Source organism: Cebidichthys violaceus, unplaced genomic scaffold, assembly GCF_023349555.1.
Source record: "Cebidichthys violaceus isolate CVI_PGR_0920_01 unplaced genomic scaffold, fCebVio1.0.p SCAF_19, whole genome shotgun sequence".
NCBI classification, from domain to species: domain Eukaryota; kingdom Metazoa; phylum Chordata; class Actinopteri; order Perciformes; family Stichaeidae; genus Cebidichthys; species Cebidichthys violaceus.
In genome coordinates this window covers 7,364,376-7,386,281 of record NW_027176361.1, presented here as the reverse complement: position 1 = coordinate 7,386,281, position 21,906 = coordinate 7,364,376, and the positions used below count along the sequence as shown (strand labels likewise).

General features: G+C 44.6%; 1 protein-coding gene across 10 annotated transcripts in view; it reads left to right on the top strand.

Moving 5' to 3' along the window:
- The window catches only part of ppargc1a (peroxisome proliferator-activated receptor gamma, coactivator 1 alpha), a 141,632-nt gene extending 122,427 nt beyond the window's left edge, over positions 1–19,205 (top strand). For 4 of the 10 annotated variants that reach the window (XM_068713445.1, XM_068713444.1, XM_068713447.1 and 1 more), the window contains exons 5-12: positions 500–1,122; positions 3,030–3,103; positions 6,728–7,964; positions 9,724–9,816; positions 10,799–10,922; positions 12,716–12,837; positions 13,180–13,331; positions 16,024–19,205. In XM_068713445.1, the coding sequence (XP_068569546.1) occupies positions 500–1,122; positions 3,030–3,103; positions 6,728–7,964; positions 9,724–9,816; positions 10,799–10,922; positions 12,716–12,837; positions 13,180–13,331; positions 16,024–16,127 (2,529 nt within the window). In that variant the 3' untranslated portion in view covers positions 16,128–19,205. Of the gene's footprint in view, positions 1–499; positions 1,869–2,774; positions 2,821–3,029; positions 3,104–6,727; positions 7,965–9,723; positions 9,817–10,798; positions 10,923–12,715; positions 12,838–13,179; positions 13,332–16,023 lie in introns of all 10 variants that reach the window. The other 6 variants (XM_068713449.1, XM_068713448.1, XM_068713450.1 and 3 more) reach the window with 4 other exon arrangements.
- The last annotated feature ends 2,701 nt before the right edge of the window (positions 19,206–21,906 follow it).

Sequence of the window (21,906 nt, the reverse complement as noted above, 5' to 3'; positions counted from 1 at the left end):
CGGTTTTATGCTTTCCCTCGTGCTTAAATTTCTTGTGAATGTAAAAAAGCAACTGTGTGTGATCATATTTTGTGGTAAACACTACACACTCAGAGATTTGTTACGCATACAATGTTTGCACATGCAGTGCGTCAACCTTCCTCACATAGTCTATTTTCACACTGTGCCTTTGAGTCATCCATTTCTGGAGCACAGCGAATGAGGACTCCCGGAGGACGCGGTGCGCGTACAGAGTGGCGCGGTGGTGTTCGCTGGGCCACGCAATTAAGATGATGGGCGGACCGCACCCCCAACATCGCCTCCCAGACAGTTGGCTAACCGCTGTGCTCAGGATGTCTGAGTCCCTCTTTCAGAGGCTGAAAGAGGGACTCAGACATCCTGCTTTTTGTGCCAAATAAAGCACTTAACATTTCTCACAACTGTACAACCGCACTGTACAAACAACACTGAGCAAACTGAATCATTTTCACTTTCTCTCTGTATCTGTCTTTTTGTGCAGACGGAGAGCCCCTGGAATGGCAAAGCAAGAGGGGGCTCCAGCCAACAGAACCGCCCGGTGAGGCGGCCTTGCACTGAGCTGCTGAAATACCTAACAGCCACCGATGACATCCTGCTCCACACCAAAGCCAGCGAAGCCAAGAGCACCTGGGGGGGTGCCAGTAGCAGGGACAAGAGTGGCCTGGGTCTTGGTGCCTCTTCCTCTTCGTCTTCGCCATCCTCGTCATCCACCTCCTCGTTCTCCTCCCTCTCCTCCAACTCGTCTTCCTCTTCCTCCACCACCTCCAAGAAGAAGTCAGCTGTGCCATCTCAACAACAACAACAACAACAACAGCAGCAACAGCAACAGCAGCAACAGCAACAGCAACAGCCGCCACAGCAGCATCACCAGCGAGGTGAGAGCCGGGCTGCAGGCGAGTGTAGTGTGGCTGGTGTTGGGGCTGGGAAGTGGCAGCGTTGCGCTCACGATGACGGGGTTGAGGAGTCGGAGGGTGCTTCTATCCCTGTCGGCCACAGAACCTCCACCTGCGGCCATGCCCGCCCCAAACTGGAGCACGGGCCGCCCAGTGAAGAAGGAAGGCCGCCAGGCGATGTGGGCCGGCTGGCCGTCGCTAGGTTTATTAGGTATATGCATTCTTATTCCCTCCCTCCCCGAGAGGTGAGTCACAGCTGTGAGCATTGCCGAGAGGCTGAGGGCGCCACTCAGGCTAGTAAGGGCTTTGGCAGGCAAGGCCACAGAATCAATAGAGGTGCCAGCCGTGCACCGCATAGGCACATCACAGTAACTATTAAGAAAAGGGATGAGAAGCCGGGACACCCCTTACTTAGCCAGCTGCTCACCTCCAAACAGAGGCCTGCTCAGTATCGAGCCCACCTACTCCCACCTCAGATCACCCCTTCACCCACCATTCAGAGCAAATCAGCAGGTAAGAGGTCTGAGAGCCCAGCACAGGCTCCCTCAAAGGTGGAGGAGGAAGAGTTGGGAGGGACCAATGATTGTAGAAACCAGGGAGTAAGTCAGCTTGAAGAGCCTGACTCAGGGTCCCTGTTGTCACCTCTAGCCTTTGACCTAGAGAGCTGGGTTAACCAGCCAGACTCAGGGCTAGATATGGGCTTTGGACTAGAGCTCCGGTGGCTAACACAGGGGTTCTATGGGGAGGATGTTGACCATGATGATGATGATGGTGTTGATGATGAAGACCATGTCACGGGCAGCCCCGCTGCGGTGCTCTCACAGGGCCCACCAAGCCCACTCTTCCCAGATACTAGAATTGCAGAACCCGCCCCTCCCTGCATCATACAAGGGCAAGGGCACCCACACAGGCAGGCACTCAGCGAGCACCCCGACGACCAGGGCCTCCTGTTGTTAGGTAATCATGACTGCATCCCCCCCAACTGGCCTTATCTCTGCTCTATCTTCTCCCCTCTCCTGCTCTAACCACTTCCCAGTTTGACTTCACAACTAACCCCTATTCTAATTCGAATCTAACAGTCATTCTGAGGGCATAAACAATGACAACAAACAGCCTGCTGGCCAATGCTTTTTGCTTGTCCCGGAGGCATTCTGTCTTTCAATAGATCGAGATTTTTTAAAAAGGAGGGGGTGGGAAAAGGGGCGAGCCTTGTCTTGCTACTGTAAGTCTTGTACTCATAAAGTCGACCCTTGAACCATCTTCGGCTGATTGAGCCGAGTGTGCTGAATATGTTCGTTTAGACTCAGAGCCCAGGTGCTGCTCTAGAGCGCCGTGCTACTAAAGCCACGTTCCCTTAGCTGGAGCACAAGTCGGCCAGAGCCTCGGGCAACTGCACAAGCTTCCTTGACTCTCCTTTCTTCCTTCTTTTTTTCCCCTCCTCTGCTGTTGGTGCATGCGATTATGCCTTTTTTTTTTTGTCCAGAGAGGGGCTCACCCACTGTCATGTGTCTTGTTTGTGGCATCGTCTCTTTGTCTTTATTCCATTTCGATCTGTTTGTTGTCTTGAGCGGGGTATGTCTGTGTCTCGACACTTGTGAAAAAACATACCATCACTTCATCTTGCCTCACAGAGTGGATAGTCTAACTTAAGAAATTGTTAAAACGGGGTCAATTTAAAAAAGATGTGGTTTTCACAATAGTGTCTATAGAAAGACTTTCTAACCAGGTATGGGTGTTTTTGTAACAATAATTGCATTTAATGAGCCAAATTGAGAATAATTGTTGCAGAATGTGGACCTGTTCTCTTCTGCGATGAGTGTTATATCAGGTCAATAATTATACATGCTCCTTTGTGTTCTGCAGCCAAACCAACCACCTTGCCACTTCCTTTGACCCCAGAGTCTCCAAAGTAAGTGTGAGATGTTTTTCCACGTTATTCTAGGCAGGAAAAGCAACAAAAAAACGTCCGAAAAAACACGAATCCAAAGAAAACTACACAGACTAGAATCCAAGCTGAGGCATTTTTGTGACTCATTTCCATTTCTTGGATCATAAAAGCTTTTTGAGGTCTTACTGTCACCTGAGAAGTAAAATATTGCACTTTTTTTTGTCTTCCAGTGACCACAAGGGATCACCGTATGAGAACAAAACCATTGAACGCACATTAAGTGTGGAGATTGCTGGAACCCCAGGTAAGCATACGTTTCTGATTATTTAAAACACACATAGTAATTATATTTCAAAAACAGAGTAGTTAATGGAACTTCTCACTTCCCTGTTGTAGCTAGAATTAACTCCGGCTTTTCCAACATCTTGATAGTACTATTACAGTTCAGAGTTCAAGGTGAAGGCATAGGAGAACATTTTTATGTGCTCAAGTATTGATTAGGCTTTCCAATCTCTTCAGGGTTTATTAGCAAACCCCTCCCGTCCTCCACCTCCTCCCCTCCCCTTTTACTGAAGAGTTAATATGCTTTTCCTCTTCCTCTATCAGATCCTAATGCTCTCTGACTGACAGCTTACTTAGCCTACACATCATAGGAAAATTGAAATGGCAGTGTTATTGTTTTAATTGGTTTTGCGGTGTAATTTGGTTTTGCCGGTACAATCCGTGCCGTCCTGTCTTTAGGCCCCCAGACAATTCTTCAATTAGATCAGCTGACTGAGGAGTCAATTTCCAATGCTAGGACTTGTATGCAAAGGATGCTGTTTTGTAACTGTAGTCAGTGTGAGGGTCTTTCAGCATCATTATTGCCATCATCTTTGTGTGTTATTGAGTTATAATTAACTACATTGGAATTCAGCTATAGGCAAAAGGTAATTACAAGACAAAAATTAAGAGAATTCCAGCTAAAGCTGCAATATTGGGCGTCATATCTCACATCTATCTCTGCGTGAACGATGTCAGTAATTACCACCTTCTCCCCCAGATTAATCATCTAAGGTCAATAAAAAACAAAATGGCTGCCCTTTAGCCTCTCGCACTGTGGGATGTTGCACTGGCCCCTTTGAGTATTCATTTACCAGCAGGGGAACTTGTCCTCGTACATACCTCATGTCTGCCCCCTGCACCTTCTACTTATCTCTTGTGGGGGATGGAAATTGTGGCACATCAGACCGCAAGAGATCTCCCTCTGTCCCTCTGACCTTGGTCCAAGGGATATTTAACCCTGTTGTGTCGATAAGCTTTCGGGGTCAAAGGGGATGCCTGTTGAGACCTAAAGAAGGGAAAGAGCGTGGCTGCGTAAGCTCTGAGGCAATCAAGCGCGGTTAATATTTCTTCCTGTTTTACTGCACGTGGGTGAGTTTATTGACCTGTGGCCAAGTCTGGGTGTCCGTTCTGTTCCACTGCATCCGCCTTACAAGCACAGTCAAATAAAGCCCTTCACTTGACTTTACCGTCCTAAGCAAATTTAGGGTTGAATATTAGCAGGAAAATCATTAGTCCAGAATACTCCAGGTTGCTGAGCCCCTTTCCTACTTAGGGATTAGCTTTAGAGTCTCGTGCTGCAGGATGGATATGGATCCCAGTAAGCGGAGACGAGAGCTTTCAGGTCCGCTGTTACATGTTCTTTGCAGATTTACAGTGATATTCCACTACAATAAAAATTATGGTGGTGTTACTGATAACCAGATGGAAGTAAGCCAAGTGTGCGCTCCTTAAAGGCAGGTCGACAACTCATTGATGGAACTTTCCATGAATTGCTGCCAGTAACATGTTATTTTATACCTTTACGATGCGTTGTAGTAGTAGCAGTGGTTACTGTTTCATAGAAAGATTCATTTAATTATCAGTAGAACCTGTACAACGTGTTCTGAGCCAAATTATGTTTGATACAAAACAAAGTCAACTTTTGGACTGTTGGCTGCATGTTTCTTGGTACACTAAAGGTTACAACAGGCAGTGAGGCCTCCTGGGATCTGACTGCTCTGGTCTAATCTCTGCCAAGCTAATAGATTTACCCTGTGCTGCCGTGTTGTCTTTAATTACTGTATCTCATGACACTGGGGTGGTCTGTGTGTTGCTATTTGCATGGCTTACCGCCGGATCAACTCTTTAAGCACGGAGTTGTTATTCGCTCCGAGGTCTCCTTGCAATTTACAGCTGGACGAGAAGAAAAGATTATAAAACCCTCCTCTTTCCATTCTGACTTTTCCACTTGCTTCATCGTTTCCTTTCCGGTGGCTACATGATTGTTGTTTGTGTCGGCGGATCATCCATCACAAGCGAGTTTGACTGAGAGGCACATATTTATCTAATTCTGATTTATTTCACCCCCATTGCTAATGGCTCCTAGTTTATGACCCCACGCGCACATTGTTTTGGACAGATGGTGCTTCATTGGTGAAACAGAAGTTCCTCAGGCATTGTGTAGCGCCCCCCTCCTTCTCTCCCTTCTTCTTTTCATAGCTCATTTCCATTGGCAGTACAAATATATGTCTATATCACATTCAGAACTGAGGGAAGAGTGGAGACAAGCAGAGGAAGAGGCGAGTGGGGTTTGCAGTCCTAGTCACAGACACTTCCAGATAATAAGTAGGATGATAAGCCGCTGGATCAGGCATTCCAAACACAGCCAGTGGTTTTAGAAACGTGCATATTTATGTATCCGGCTCCCGCACTCCCAGTGCATACTTTAACACTGGATTTGAGACTAATAGTATTCATCTGGTGCAATTCACCAGCAAGCGAAGAATGATGTGCATTATAAGAAAGGCAAAGAAGAGGGGAGAGTGTAGGTGTTTCAAAGTGGCTGAGTTTGACTCCAGTGAGAGACTGTTAGTGACAAGTGTGTGTGTGTGTGTGTGTGTGTGTGTGTGTGTGTGTGTGTGTGTGTGTGTGTGTGTGTGTGTGTGTGTGTGTGTGTGTGGGGGCACATTTGTTCTGTGTGAGACAGAAACAGGATAGGATGCTGAGAGACGGAAAGGGAGAAATAGAGATTGATCCAGGGAAGATGGCAGACAGGAAGAGAGAAAAAGGGAGAATACACGAGTAAAGGAAAGAGAGAGAGAGTAATGGTGGCGGCTGTTTGTGTGAGTGCATTAACAATGCTATAAAGTGGGCTCATCTCAGGACTTCCCATATAACTGCCATCTGTCTGGTTGTAAATCTGTAAGAGGCTTGGGAAACTTGGGGGGGAGGGGGGCACAAGTAGTAGGGACATGCCATCTGAGAAGAACGAGGACCCATTCGCCAGTACTTCCTGTGCTTCTATGACATCTTGCCATGGCAACATCACCAGGCATGCTACGATGTTCCACAGAAAAGGGACATTGTGGTGGATAATCTAGAAACATGCACGGCGTCATGTCACTGATTATTTTTTCAGGCCGATAAAAAATGTCTTTGGTTTTATTCAGATGAATTGGCTGCTGTCCAGTGCAGACATTTATGTGAGCCAGGCAGAGATATGATACATGTACATTAATTTTTTTTTCATCGGGTGCATTACGTTTGTCCTCTGCAGGGTTTTGTGTTATGTTTTTTTTTTTCATGAAAAGGGATCTTTCCAAGGTCAGAGAGGAAGGGGATGGCAAGTCATCCGTATTACAGCACCACCATATTAAGTTACACCAAGCATTACATTAATCTGCCAAGATTGCAATAAAATAGAGATCAGGATTAGGCCAAGTGAAAGTGAATATTTTAATCAGGCATGTATCTGTGTCCACTGTCCATAAACTGACCTGGGAGTTTATAGATGAGTGAGGGGAGGAGGGCGAGGGGGACATTTGGGGAGGTTTGCATTATGATTCGATTTTCCTTTTACTGCCTCCACCCCTCCACCAACCTCTGTCTTTCCCTCCCTTTGCAGGTCTGACACCACCAACCACGCCACCACACAAAGCCAGTCAAGAGAATCCTTTCAAAGCATCGCTCAAAACCAAGTTGTCTTCATGTTCCTCATCAGCCTTGGCATGCAAAAGAGCCAGGCTGAGCGAATTGGGCCCCGGCGCTCTGGCCCCGGCCCCAGGTGCCTCAGGCGGGGGCCCCATCAGGAAGGGTCCCGAACAGACTGAGCTCTATGCCCAGCTGAGCAAAGCGTCTACCGCCCTACCTTACTCGGTCACCCAACACACTGTGAGGTGCGACCTTGAGCAGCATCGTAGCACTAGCAACAATAAGCGGGCGGCGCCCCGTGGCTACAGTGACCATGACTATTGCCAGGCGTCAGCTAGCACTAAGAAGGATGGCGGCACAGCCACTGCTACCATGACTCCAGCAGCAGCGGAAATGACGGTCACCTCAGGTGCCACCGCTGCTCCCATGCCTCCTGCAGGCAAAGTTGGGGACAGGCATGTCGAATGTAAGGACTCAGCCATGCCACCATCCTCTTCATCATCTTCATCTGCTCGTTCTCCATTATCAGCTTCATCTGGTCGTTTGGCTCAGCAGCAAAATGTTGCCTCTGTGGATGGAGAAGCGGCCCGGGTCCAGGAGTTAGGGAAGCAGACCCTTACACAAAGCACCCAGATCCCCTCACAAGAGGCCACTACTGACTGGGACCAACTCCACTCTTCTGCCATCAGCAGGAAGCTCCTGTGTGACCAGGAAATCCGAGAAGAACTCAACAAGCACTTTGGTCACCCCTTACAAGCCCTTTATAGCCAGGGTGCCAAGGAGAGAGAACCAGGCAGCAAACCAAGTAAGGCTGCAGCCGCTATGTCCCTTGAGGAGGTAGAGAAAGGCTCCTACTCCCAGAGGCTGCCTGGCTCCAGCTACCTGCACTCAGGGTTCCTGCCCTTCCAGGATGAGCTAGAGCTGGGAGAGGGCCGTGAGAGTCGCTTCCTCTATCCCTGGGAGGGCACCCCTCTGGACCTTCTCTTTGACTGCCCCCCCTGTTCTCCCTCCTGTTCCCCACCATCAAGCTGCTCCCCTTCACGAGGCTCCGTCTCCCCACCTTCCTCCCTCCTCCTCTCTCCCAGCAGGCCATTCTGCTGGATCAGCAGTGGATCCCGATCCCGTTCTCGTTCCCAGTCTGACTCCCGCAGCTCCTCCTCGCACCATCGGAGGCGCTCCCTCTCCAGCTCACCTGACAGACGCCCCTCCTGGTAAGACATTTCTCAGACCCACACACACACAAACCTCTCGCTTCTTCTTGCTGAGCCCTGGCTGCTCCCCACCCATGCAGTTTTTTTACAGGAGCTTGGAGCTGGCAGGGGATCTAGCTTAGGAGTGTAAAACAGGCCTGATCAGTCATCAGAGCTGGTGTCAGGCAGGATAGACCCTGGAGACTCTCAGCATGGGTTCTTGACCTCCTGCTTCTTTGCCTTGTCTGGACTAAATGCAGAATAGATTTGGCAAGTGTTAAACAAAGTGATTTAACAGGCCATGTTCAAGGGATTCTCACCAAAGTGTCTGCAGTTATTATACTACTATACAACTCTGCCTTTTAAAGCAGGTGGCACTTCAATGTCAATAAAATGACAATGGGGGAAAAAGATTGGTTGAATGGTGTGATTTCCCCAAAACACACAATGAACCAAAAAGAAAAAAAACACAGAACATGAAACACGCCAGAGGCTCTGGACTTCTGAAAAGTATGAGTTTTAATCTCTAGGCAGGGAGTTTTATTTGAATGTCTTCCTAACACTCACCCCCCCCTCCTCACTCGCTCCCTCACATGCTCCTGCTTTTTGTTTGATGCCGGGGCTATTGTTTTAAGCGGCAGCTGTTGTTTTTACTGAGTGGCAAACCCTCCTCTTTTACATCCCCAAAGATGAAAGCCAAATCCAGGCTGTGGGAATGTAGTCTCAAAACCCCTCTCAAAAGAGACTCCTATCATCATAGCTCTGTGTGAGAACTACATTTCCCATGCTTCCCTTTGATCAGAGCTGAGGGGGTTTCTGTCTGTGTTTTTTTGGTAGAAGAACAGAGGCAAACCGTAGTTACTGAAAAGGATGTGAGTGAATTAAGTTTGTCAGTACTAGTCCATTGAGTGCCTCAGAGTGCAGGACTCCACTGCAGTGACTGAGTTTGTTTGCCTGATTACTTAAAGGTCAGTTTACTCCAGAGAGCCAATAGAATCACTTTAATCTGCCCGGGCCCTTGTTCTTGTGCTTTACACCAACTCGCTCACAAATTATACAGTGATAGTCTCAAGGTATTCGATCAGAATCTGACACTGACAAGCTTTCTGAAAATGGAGGGACTGCAGTCTTGAAAGTGACAGAACAAGAAGCTTGTTATATTTTCATGCAAGAAAAGATATATAGAATTTCAGCAAAATAATTCTCAAAGTCCCTCCTTTCTGTTTCAGCTTTCACAGCGTAATTCTCAATCCTTTAAAACGGGTACTCCTTTGCTTCACTGAGCTTCCCAAACTTCTCCCCCTCCATCATTCAGCTCTTGCTTCTTCAGCAGCACTTCAATTATTAAGCATCAGAAGCTTACGAACTGCAGAGATACAAGCTCTACAGTCCGGTCACTAAGGCCTACAGTATTGACCATTTCCTCATACAACATAGATAGCAGGTGCATGTATGGAGGTACTAGCTGGGTGTGTGTAAAAGTGCTGTAGGAAATCATGCACACTTAATGTGGCCATGAGCTAGATTAGGAGAATGCAGAATGCTTTTATCTGGAATTAACCCAGTTTCTAACGTCTAAATGGGTCTTGTGAAATCAAAGAGGTTAATTTGGATCCCAAAGCCAAGAACAAATTAACCAAGGTGTCACAAGTTTTCAGGAGTCATCAGTATGTTGCATGATTCATTTTAACAGTTTTTTTCAAATGTGTGAGATGAACAACATTGCTGTGTGTTGCTAAAAATAATATTTTCATATTTCACATTATCTGTTTTGTCACAGGTCTCGTCACAACACAGATTCCAGCACCTTTCGTTCCAGGACTCACAAAAGCCCCCACCCTCAGTCTCGATCTCCTCTCAGCCGCCGGCCAAGGTGATTGTTTTAAATGAATTATTTACCCTCCAGTTCTATACGTAACCTTTGTTTCGGATCGTATTGTTAAGTCGCAGTTCTTCAGGTCAGGACAAATGTTTGTTCTTAGAAACTGCCTGGCAAAATTCCAGAGAGAGTATGGTGTTCAAGGAAGGATGGCTGAATCACAGGCACGATAGACAAATGCAGTGAAAGTAACTTTCTCCTGTCACCGCTCTGTGATTCCCTTTACACATCGAGACTGGAGCTCTTTGCAGCTCGTCCACACGGGGGCCTCGTGACAAACATTGGGGGCAAATATGTTTAATTGATCATGTTTTATTGGACTAGTGACAAAAGAATCCCAAATCACACTGATGCGCATTCATACTTCACTCATGAGTCACGCTCCCAGCTGTATAATGACGCCTAGTCAACTTAGTGCCTCTGTAGTTTTCCGTGAGCCACTGCAGAGGGGACCATTTCATATGCAGAGAAGTACTGTCACAGTGCAGGAAAAGAGAGAGAGGGAGACTGACACCATCTCAGCGCTCCGAGCTGATTTGGCACCCACGGGCCTAATGACACCCGACAAGCCTGAGAGTCGCTCATCAGTCGAAAACTTAACGGACACGTCTTGTGCTAGTCTGGGGTGGGGGGAGAAAGTTGCACTTTCCTTCTTGATGAAGCCCTAACTAAGCAGAAAGTAATGACATGTGAAGTTGTGCTGACAGTTGCAGCTGCCTGGCTCCCCGACCGCGCTGCTCGCCGGCACTCCCGCGGGCCTATCCTGTGGGCTCCGTAATCATAGCGATGGCGAAGAGACATCTTATTAACATGTCCATTTCCTCTCCTTTGAAATCCCCCTCTCAACCATCAGTGGTGAGAAAATAGGGGACTACTCCTTGGTGAATACTGGCAATTGTTCTTCACAGTCATCAACAGGAAGGGTGAATTTAGAGGACGAGCTAGGACAGTGATGTCATACATATCCTTTTCTCAGCAGGTATGACAGCTACGAGGACTACCAGCACGAGAGGCTGAAGAGGGAGGAGTACCGCCGGGACTACGAGAAGCGGGAGTTCGAAAGGGCCGAGCAAAGAGAGAGGCAAAAGCAAAAAGCAATAGTGAGTTAAATGACACGAACGCCATCTAATTTCCCCCATCCTCTTTTTTTTTCTTCCTGAGCTTGACTTTGAGTCTTTGCTGCCGACACTGATAAAAGACCGCATGCAACCACTGCTGTGGCACATGCAGAAATTCCTGCAAACACACAGAAACCTCCCGCAGACACACACATCACTTAGGATGAGAAATCCTCCAGCCCAGTTCCATGTGCCACCCTACTGAAATTTCCTGAATGATTCAGGCGACAGGCCCTTCCTTTTTATCTCGGGTTGTGTATTTTTAACATCTCCGTCGTCTGGAAACACTGTCGACTCTTATTAATCACACCACAGGGGTAAAATGTTAAAATTGTTGAAAACAGAAACTAGGAGAGCAGGACGGAGGAATGGACAAAAAAGGAAACGGCCACTGATTCTGTTGAGCTCTTTCCCTTCTGTATCAAAATTCTGCCTGATGCAGGAAATATCACATTTCTCCCATATCTCCGTTCTCCACGTCTCAGTGTGAAATTACTCTGGTTGTCAGCGGGGTAGCGCTACCGCCACTTGTTGATAAAGCGTACATTAAATGATGCAGTAAAGCATCGTGGCTTGGCATGCATACATTTACAGGGATGGAAAGACAAACAATTACGAGCAGCAAAGCTCAAGCTGTCAGGCGAGGTTTGGGCGGCCAGGGATGTGAAAGCGTCTCCTACTGTCTGTCTCTCCCTCACTCTGTTTTTGCCTCATTCTCTCACTCACCCACACACACAGGCAGCCCTCAGGGTGCCGTCACGAGAAGGCCGCCTATTTATCAGTTGTCAGCAGCTAAACCCCTAATTCAGCAAATACTTTTTTTGTCTCAAACAGTACGTACGCCTTAAAGGGAGTGGAAAAAAAAGCATAAAAACAGTAATCTGTAGTTAATTTGTATCCTTCTCAGCGACTCCAGCGAAGTCGGACAGGGGCAAAGGTCAACTTTGAGTTTAGCACCAGGCAACTGATTTACTACGTCTTGGAGCTTCTACTACCCTCAAGACAGCATTCAAAATTTCAACGGGCCTCGGTGGACTTGCCCCAGTAACGGCAGGCAAATGAATGAATAAATAAATAATACTAGTGAAACACTATAGCCCCAAGCTTGAGCTGCATTATATGATTAGCATATGCAATTAAAGTACTCAAACACCATAATTGCAGTCTTGTGCAGTTTGTTCCTAAATTATTCCGCTATGACCTTACGTCCTCTGAGGTTGAAGGAAATCCATGTTTTTTACCCCGTGGCTCACTGCTGCTCTTAATGCTCCCTCTCACTTGGATATGAATACCTTTACGATATTGACTGACCATGCCTAGTTTACTGCGCATTGTGAGTTTGACTCCCAAGTTGGAAGGAGGGAATGAGGCTTTTCTGATATGTAGCTGAGTCACCTCACCGCTTTATTTTTAGACTTTGCAAAAGAAGAAGCAGCCCCAAACTTAAGACGTGGCATCATTTGATAAAAATCACTCTGCCTCTGGTTGATGAGTTGCAGAGAGAAAGAGGAATTGTAGTGCCAAAGCAGACTGAGGGCGCTTCCAAACTGCAACTCTATCAGATAACAGGAAGCAGGCTGAACCAATCACAGAGAAACACAACAGCCAGACGGAGAAGAGGGACAAAAACGGGGGGCGAAAGTCAGCTGCAGTAACCACAGGAGTGATCAAGACCAATTCATTAGGGGCTCAGTGAAGAAAGAGAGGGGAAAAGAAAAAACAGACTCCCCCTTTTAATCTCTTTCCTCCGCTCTGTCTTTCCTCTTAACGAGCAGGAGGAGAGACGGGTGGTGTACGTGGGCCGACTGAGGTCCGACTGCACCCGGACAGAGTTGAAGCGGCGCTTTGAAGTCTTTGGCGAAATTGAAGAATGTGCAGTGAACCTGAGGGACGATGGGTAAGGCCCCAGGATGTGTGTGTGTGTGTGCATCTATATGGTAGTCTGGTGTTCGTGTAGGGGGGTAGGGAACATTTATTCCTCACCTCTGAAAGTCATGTAATACACAAAACATTTCTGCTGTAACTTTTTAACTTTAAAAAGCAAGTGTAAGACAAAGACAGAGCTCTCACCGTCTCCTGATCCAAAATAGTTCTTAGCCTATGGAGCCCCAAAGATACACTTTTATTGATTCTCTTTTGCATATAAATAGCGTGATCGTCATCTAAGACAAGGCCCCCCTGTTCAGTTATTGTTGCCCCACAGCACCACTCTGACGTATCATTTTCTATTCTCGACCAGGGACAATTTTGGCTTCATCACGTACCGCTACACTTGTGACGCCTTTGCCGCCCTTGAGAACGGACACACCTTACGCAGGTCAAACGAGCCTCAGTTCGAGCTGTGCTTTGGCGGACAAAAGCAGTTCTGCAAATCACATTACACAGACTTGGGTAAGTGCAGCTTTGTTGTTCTCTCCCTCTGCCCCCTGCAGTCATGCAGTATATTTGCGTAGCTGGGGGGACTGTCAGAGAAAAGAGGGGGGGGAGAAGAGGAAAATAAGACAGCAAATGGCTTGAGTGATGCTTCCAGATCCTAAGAGACTCATCTCTGTGCTGGTAACAATTCCTACCGTGCTGAATGTGTCCACCAGGCATTCGTGGCTCAAAGGGCAACAAGAGTTGAGAGGTCAATCTGTGAACATACCAAGAATAGAGCTCTATTTCGTCCCTGTTAGTAGCTGTAGTATCACAAAGAAAGAAGGCAGACTCCATTACTCATGTGGACTTGAGATGCTTGTTGATATAAAATGCAAGAGAGATAGCACTTAAAAGCATTGTATGTATATATATATATGTGTGTGTGTGTGTGTGTGTGTGTGTGTGTGTGTGTGTGTGTGTGTATGTATGGATGGATGTATGGATGGGTGTGTTTGTGTGTGTGTGTGTGTGTGTGTGTGTGTGTGTGTGTGTGTGTGTGAGGGAATCACTTTAAGAGAATGGCAAACAGGAGGGAGGAGTAGAGATGACATTACAAGGAGAAAGGTGCGTTAGGAGAAAGAAAAGAGATGAGGCGAGGAAGAGGAAGGTGGGAGCAAGGTTAAGTCCCAGCAACCCCTCCCTTCTCTAGAGTGAGGTTCCATCTGTTGCCAGCTGTTGCAGCGCTGAAAGGAGGCAGAGCCTTGATGTGGCAGGTAGGGGCCGGTCATTTACTTAGAGGGAGGGGCCACTGTGGGAGCATAGCTACTTATGCACACCTACTGCCTTTGTTGGGAGTCGGGGCGTCATGGCAGACTGCGGTGGAGCAGAATTCATCAAACCTAAGTGATTACTTTGCGTAAACATGCATGTATGTTGCTGATGTATGTACATAGCTTCTGTATTGATCCAATACATAAATCTCAGTCAGAAATATGTGCTCAATTGGATGAAATCAATGTTGTTTTTTTCTGGCATCCTCTCTTCTGTTTGTCGCTCAATTATATTGGTTGTGATAATTGAGCAGCCATATTGAAACTTAAAGAGATGCCCCAATATGTCAAGAGTTGCACACACACACACACACACACACACACACACACACACAAGAGATCATTTGATGATGACATACAAGATAGGTATTGACTCACGCATCTGCAGCCAGTTTTCCTCCTGATGTTTATTTACCAGCAAAAAGGCAGGTGAAGAATGTATAATGCACTTCTACAAGAGGGTCAGCGGGTCACTGGAAAGAAAAAGAGCACTTTCCTCAATAAATGAAGAGGTTGCTGTACATTTTCAAAGCACATGCTTGAAGCTATCAGCTTTTAAAGAGAGGACATGATGAGAAATTGACACACAGAGAAACAGTTGCTAATCCTAAAGCCTTGAGGAAAGACATTATGCCGAGATTGACTAATCAGTCTACTGAAATGGAAAGGCCTTCATTCGACCGCCTCTTTGTCAGGAACAGGCTATTTTGGTCGTCCCCATACTGATAGCACAGGATAAAGAGATTGAGAGGAAGGGAGGATCTTATTATAGCGCGGTATCCAAACCTTTCCCCATCTTCTCAGTCTTGTCGGCTCTCGCATCTTTTTTGTGTGTTCTGAGACACTGTCCATTAGTTTTAAGTAGAGCACCGAGGTGTTTTTCATCCCTCAAGGTGCGCAGTGTGACATAATCCAGCCCTTGGCCATTGCATTAGATCACGACTGGCGCCTTCTAGCTGCCATGGTCATTCCCATTTCTCAAAGCTCTTGGAGTGTGCTGCTGGGCCCTTTGGGGGCCCCATTTTTGAAGCTGTCTGTTGGCAGAGATAAGCTACTCTTTATGTATTATCAAGTTGATCAGGAAAAATAGGACATGTGAGAAATGGACAGACAGAAGGATAAGCTTTCACATCTCCTGCCTCTGTGTAAAATAAGACACTGTTTACTTCCAGCGCTATATAAATTCTTCGGTAGTAGTTAATAGGTTGCTGTGTAAATATGCAGTTATGGTTTGAGATGTTTTCCAACTATTTATTGTGCCCAGCCAGGAAATCCATAAACACACATTGGGTATCTGTGGTGCCTACCAACCCACAACCGGTGAAATAAGACCAACCAGTCAGTTGTTGTGATCTGCCTCGATCAGAAAACATGGGCTTCAACAAGCCATGTTGGTTTAGCTCCCCTTCCTCTGTCACATGTAGGCTCATTAGAATATACCGCCTCCCATCCTACATCCACTGTTTGAGAACTACCTTTGCAAACGTGCGCCATATCATTCTCACAAGCCAATCAAGAGGAGGGCTTAAAAAGACAGTCAGTATGAGAAAGATCCCAAAATACAAGGATGTTTCCTCTTTAAGTGTGTCAAGTCCTGGCACACAGTAGGCTGTGCATTATCCTTTATTTTTCAAGTCAATCGAATTGACATGTTACAACACCACACTTCATGTTGCCAAACTGTTTTTTTGTCAGGAGGATACAGAACTCTCAAACTCAACAGTAAAGTAACTACGAGATTAACACTGAGCTCCACATGACTGAGCAATACTGGTGTTGAGGCAAAATATTCAGTGAGCTCTGACCATGAAGTTTTCTCTGAACATAAATGTGAATTCCCCCCCCCCCCCCCCCCCCCGCTCAGCACTGACCACAATCCTTCTTGCCACTTTCAGACTCCCATTCGGACGACTTTGATCCAGCCTCCACAAAAAGCAAGTATGACTCCATGGATTTTGACAGCTTGCTGAGGGAGGCCCAGCGCAGCCTGAGAAGGTAACCAGTTCAGTGGCACCTGCTGTCTGTCACAAAGAGGGACTTCTGATACCTCACTGTTGTTTCTCGCTCCTTTGATGACGAGACTACCAGAAGTTTTACACTCTATGTCATAGAGTATTTAAGATTAAGTCTATAGACCTATATCAATATAAATGAATATATCAAAAATAAAGTTTACATGAACATAGCTGCTGAAGAGCTGGGAAGAGACATTGCATTCTGGGAAAGCCAGTGAACCCTCAGAACCTGATGCACATGTTTGGTGCACTCTACTGCTGTACAACCATCAGTGAAGGAAGAAGAAAAAAACTTTCATGATTTTTTTTCTCCAAGCACTACAAGGCCCACAATTCTTTGAGGGTAAAAACATGCAGCTTGTTCAGCCAGATTTGTTTTCTTTTGCTGTTGATTTTTCTTTATTTTTAAATCTGGTGTTTGGATAGAGTGTTACAAACAAAAGTATAGGGAATTGTATCTTGGAGGTAAAATTCTCAAGGTAACATTGTTGTCTACATTTGAAGAAGAAATGTAGCCATGTATTTACAAATATTATAAAAAGGAATATTTTTATTTTATGTACATATCGGATAAAGTTCTTTATTTGTTACAGCTATGCACTGTAAAACGCAGCCTTTTTTTAAAATGAGGAGAAAATTTCTTAATTCAGAATGTCGATCTGTAGTAATTACAATACTGTCAAACATATTGTACACCTACATGATGTTTAGAAGACATGATATGATTGTAAAAAAGAAAAAAAGATGTGTCCGACTGCTCATTTTGAGGGAGCATGTGAACAAACGTCCTTTTTTAAGTTATTTTGTTGGGGAAAAAAACAGTCAACCATGTATAGTTTTCTCTGTTTATAAAGTTTCTCAATCAGTGTTTTTGCTTATACAACCCGTGTAAAATGCATTTTTAACATGTTTTTCATGATTGTAAAAAAGGTACCCCATTTTTTATTAATTATTTCTGAAACAATCTCTCTCTCTCTTTTTATATATATATATATATATATATATATATATATACATACATATCTGTTGAGTTTCATTGCTTTGTATCGTTCTCCTTTTACCTTCAGTGAAAGAGAATACTGCATTCAAATCTTTTAAATCAGTGCATACACATATTTATCTATTTATTTTAATATTTGAATCAAGAATATTTATGGGCTCCATTTTACATGGCGTACCTCACAAAATGTATTTACTGTTTTTGTTGTCCTATGATTTGTGTTATTTAACTTACAATCACTAGACAGGGTGTACAATAAATGGTTTGGTGGGGATAATATTACCTTCTATGCCTTTCCAAAACAATCAAAACATTCAGCTAATCACTCCAGCAGTCAGACCCTCATCGTTTTAGTGATTTCTGTCTCCATTATCAGTCACATCTGCAGCACGTCGCTGTTTTTTCTTTCCATACAGAAGCAGAACATGAAGCAATAAAATGATTTTGCAGGAATTTTGTTATACCACTGTAAACACTTGTTGTCATCGCTCCACTCACGCTTGATTATGTGAATGCCAAACAAAAGTTTACAATTTCTTTTTCCTGAATTTTTTTAAGATCTTGTATTTGATGTACAATATATATGTATATATATATATATATGTATATATGTATATATATATGTATATATATATATATATATATAGATAATACTACTAATATTATTCACAATAATTACAAGATGATTAATAATAAAAACAATGATAATAATATAAATGAAAGAAAAAACTATATAAAAAGCAATAAATTATTTTTCAGAGTTGTATTTTAGCTCCTATTGTTGTGTGATTTTTGGACTTGACCCATTACCCAGTCGCTGGTAGCTAGGATGACTCCATTCCAGTATCTTGGCATTTCATCACCGTGCGGTAAACACTTGAATGTCCCCGCTCCCACCTCCCGCTCTTCCCTTTAAGATGTAATTGAGTCTATGTAATTGTAATGCACGCATTACCTTGTGACATCTGTGCAAACGTGACTGACTCTTAACTCCACCCTGTGTGTAAAACGTGTCGAGTTGAAACTGTTTGTTGTGTAGTGCATGGCTATTACAGGATGACAGTCGGTACAGTATAAACCACTTTGGATATCTGCCTCTCAGCTGTCTTAGCTGGCAGATTTTAAATGACATTCTATAAGCCTGGAGAAAACTACTCAACAATGTATCGCATGCCACACCACTTTCCATCACCACCCGGGCCCCCTCCACACACCACCCCCACTCACAGTCCAGATATCACAGCGCCGTCGACATGACATAAAAGGTAACCTTGCGGTTTCTGGTTCAATTAATATCCCGTTCCTAGCTCGAGCCAAGTAATGAGAGAACCAGGTTCCATCACGGGAAGGAGAAAATCTCTCGTGTGAAAGCTTCGCTGATCACAGGCTTCCTTTCATGGAGTTTGACTGTGGAGACGAGAAACGGCTAATTTTTATGATGCAAAGAGGCAAAAATTGGTCGAAGGAAGGATAAAGAAAAAAAAAACAACCTTTACCTGTGTTTTAAGACATTGTTTTACTTTTTTGCTGTCTGTATGGCGTTTGGGTAATGGTGTCGTGTCCCATTTGATAGATGTGGCTTTAATCATTGTAATAAAAAATGCTTTGTAAATTGCCTAGAGTAGCAATATATTATAACACCTTATGGTTCAAATTTCAAATGTGGCGGACTTTTTAATAATGTGACCTACTGAGGACTTTGCCACTGCTTAAACGTTTGTTGGGTAATCATGTTTTCTTTGGAAGGACAATATGTGTATGAGCAAATGTATGTATGTGAGTGTGAGTCTGTGATTTTAGGCAGGTATGTGTGTGTTTCTGGGAGTGTGTGTGTGTGTGTGTGTGTGTGTGTGTGTGTGTGTGTGTGTGTGTGTGTGCTGGGGGGGGGGGTTGCTATGGGTTGTTACCTGTTTGTGTCCTATCCACGTTGCCTTCTGCCAAGTCCTTACCAATGCCTTTGTGGTTCTACCTATTGTACGACTTTCTTGTGAATTTCATTTTTTTATGTGCAATTCTCATCAGCCTCACCATGCCAATAAAGGGAAATGTGTTTGAAAAAAAATACCATTCTTTCTTTTAGTGGCTTCCCTATTATCTCCTTTTCCCTGTGATGAATGTCCCTTCATCAAGCACTGTTCAGTCTGCGCTGTGGAATCATTATGATTTGTGTTCTCTCTGATTACTATCAACGAGACATCCTTGAAGTTAAAAGAGAAGATTTAAAAGTTATGAAAACAATGCATGTTGTAAATGTGGATTCACATTAAATGCTCCATCCCTCCCTCCTGTGCTTAAATATCAAAGTGTTGAATGAAGGCTGAGTGACGAAGGAGAAATGACACAAGCCCGACCTCAGCACATCTGTCTCTCTCTGAAGTTTCTCGCCTAATAAAGAAACTCAGCCTAATTCAGAGTAACTTCCCTCTTTGATATTCATATCACCTGGGAGAGAGCGCTGTAGTCTTTGTCTGTGTCCACAACTTGACTCCACACCATGAGGCTGCGAGTTAATTAAAAAGTTGGGGGGAACAATTTCATTAACACGATGGAGAGCTATAGTGAGTTGATGGTGTGCTTGATATTCAATGGGGCTTCTAAATGACTATAACAACCCCCCCCCCCCCCCCCTTTTTATTTAACACACACACACACACACACACACACACACACACACACAATCTTTGCCTGGGAGCCGGGATCACACCGGGAGCTTCCACCGTGTCTTTTTTTTTTTTTTTTTTTTTACTGGCGTAAAGAGAAATATGGGAAGAATGTGCATTAAACTTTAAGGTTGGGGGTCTGATTGTGTTTTTTATTAAGGCCGCTGTTTAGCCCCGGAGAAGAGAGCGGCTGGCTTTCATTTCGGCTTGGCTGCCGCATTACAGCGGGAGGTCTCCTTCTGCTTGCCCTTTCCACAGAATGAAACAGTCCCTGGAAATCTCTCTGCTCCCTGTCGGCTTCTTCTCTCCCACCTCTCTCTTTCCATCACGATAGGATGGCTTTTTTTATCTGTTATGTGTCTTTTTTATTATTAACCAGTAGATAAGCAGCTATCTCTACTCCAGTTGGAAGTAAGTAGTGGCCTTGGAGATAATGGGGTTTGATGGGGCTGGGCTCTCTGTGGGACAAACACTGAGTTGTTGCCTCTGAGTTGTGTTGCTCTGTATTTTATTTGGCATCTAGCTGTGGCTGCTGTGTCGGATGCTGTTGAAATCCTGAAAATGGCACCCGGCTATTCAGCCTTTGTCTCCAGCTATGTGACACGAATGTGTAAATGGTTAGTATTTTAGTGGCCAAGCAGTAGAGAGCAACTTGAGAATGAAAACCGCGCACTAGCCTGGCAGCTCTTTTATGTAGGATATCACCCTTCTACTGCCTCTCAGTAAGCAGGTTAGGGTGTGGAAAAAGCAGTCTTCGATAATAAGATTAGACTACCTGAGACTAGTTAATTAAAGCCTGTGGGGTGGAACATGAGCAATCCTACCAGTAATTTACAATCAAGAACTCTTTTTTTTTTTTTGGTCTCAGCCGAGCACAAGATACGTCAAGAGTACAAATTTCCTTTCTGTACCAATAGAGAACAACTGACATTGAAGCAACAACATTTATCTCCGGTTCCATCACGACAATTAAAGTTAGGTGACACTGATTATCTCTGACTACAAGGCTGGCAGAGAGAATAAAAACGCGATTTTAGACGTAGGATTAGGGAGCTGTTGGTGACAAAAAAAAATAAAAAAATAAAAAACATCGAAGAAGTAATGCCAGGATGTGTCGCTGAGTTCTTGCCCCTAGTGTCCCTTCAAGGTTTCTCTAGATCCCCGAACTCCTCTTCACTTTGTGTCTCTTTCTCTCCGTCCCTCCTGTAGCCTTTTTTTTTTTTTTTTTTTTTTTAAAAGGATTTCATATAAGCTGAGTGTTTTATATCAATGTGTTGCCAGGCAGAATTAGGCGCTCAAGTGAAGCAAAACCAACAAGACTTGCCAGAACTGGAGGAAGAAGCGAAAACAGGAAACATCCTCATATCATGACTGCGTCGGCTGCAGGCAAGATGCTGTTATATTTCCATTCCAATCAGATTGCACGTACAAACTAGGGCTGATTGGTTAAGTCAGATGGCCTGTGGCACGTGGTGGTCATATGACCCATTGGCTCTCATTTGATCAAAAAAAAAAATAAACATTTCCTGCAGCGGTGCCTGGACCCATCATCTTGAATGAAACTGCATTTTGTCCCCATCATCTCTGAAAGTGGTCTTTGATGACTCCGAACAGAAAGAACCAGTAGATATTGCTTGGCTTCCATTTATTGAAACGCTTCTTTGTTAGCGCCATTTTTTTTTTCCTACAAGCCTTTTATCATATGCCACCTTATGGGAGAAGATAATGACAGTGCTATTAAAATCGCAATCTCCCTATCCGGCATTCTAGTTTCAGCACTTTCTGCTGTTAAAGAGTAATGAGGAACAGAAGGACAGTATTCTTCTTCCCCCCAAACTATCAACTTTGGGGACTGAATGTATTCTTCGCTAGATAATTAATGGCTACAGACAAATGGTGGTTGATTGAGCGACTCATCCCTCTATTTTCAATCACCATCTGCTGTGTGTTGCTGGCAAAAAACAATGTTAATTACCTCAAGTGTGCCCAAGACGTATCGTATTAATTAGAACAACAAAAAAACAGAGACCTAAAAGATTCCAGTGTTTTAGTGTCTGTAATGATGTGTGTGTGTGTTCGTATAGATTTTCTTGATGGATTAGC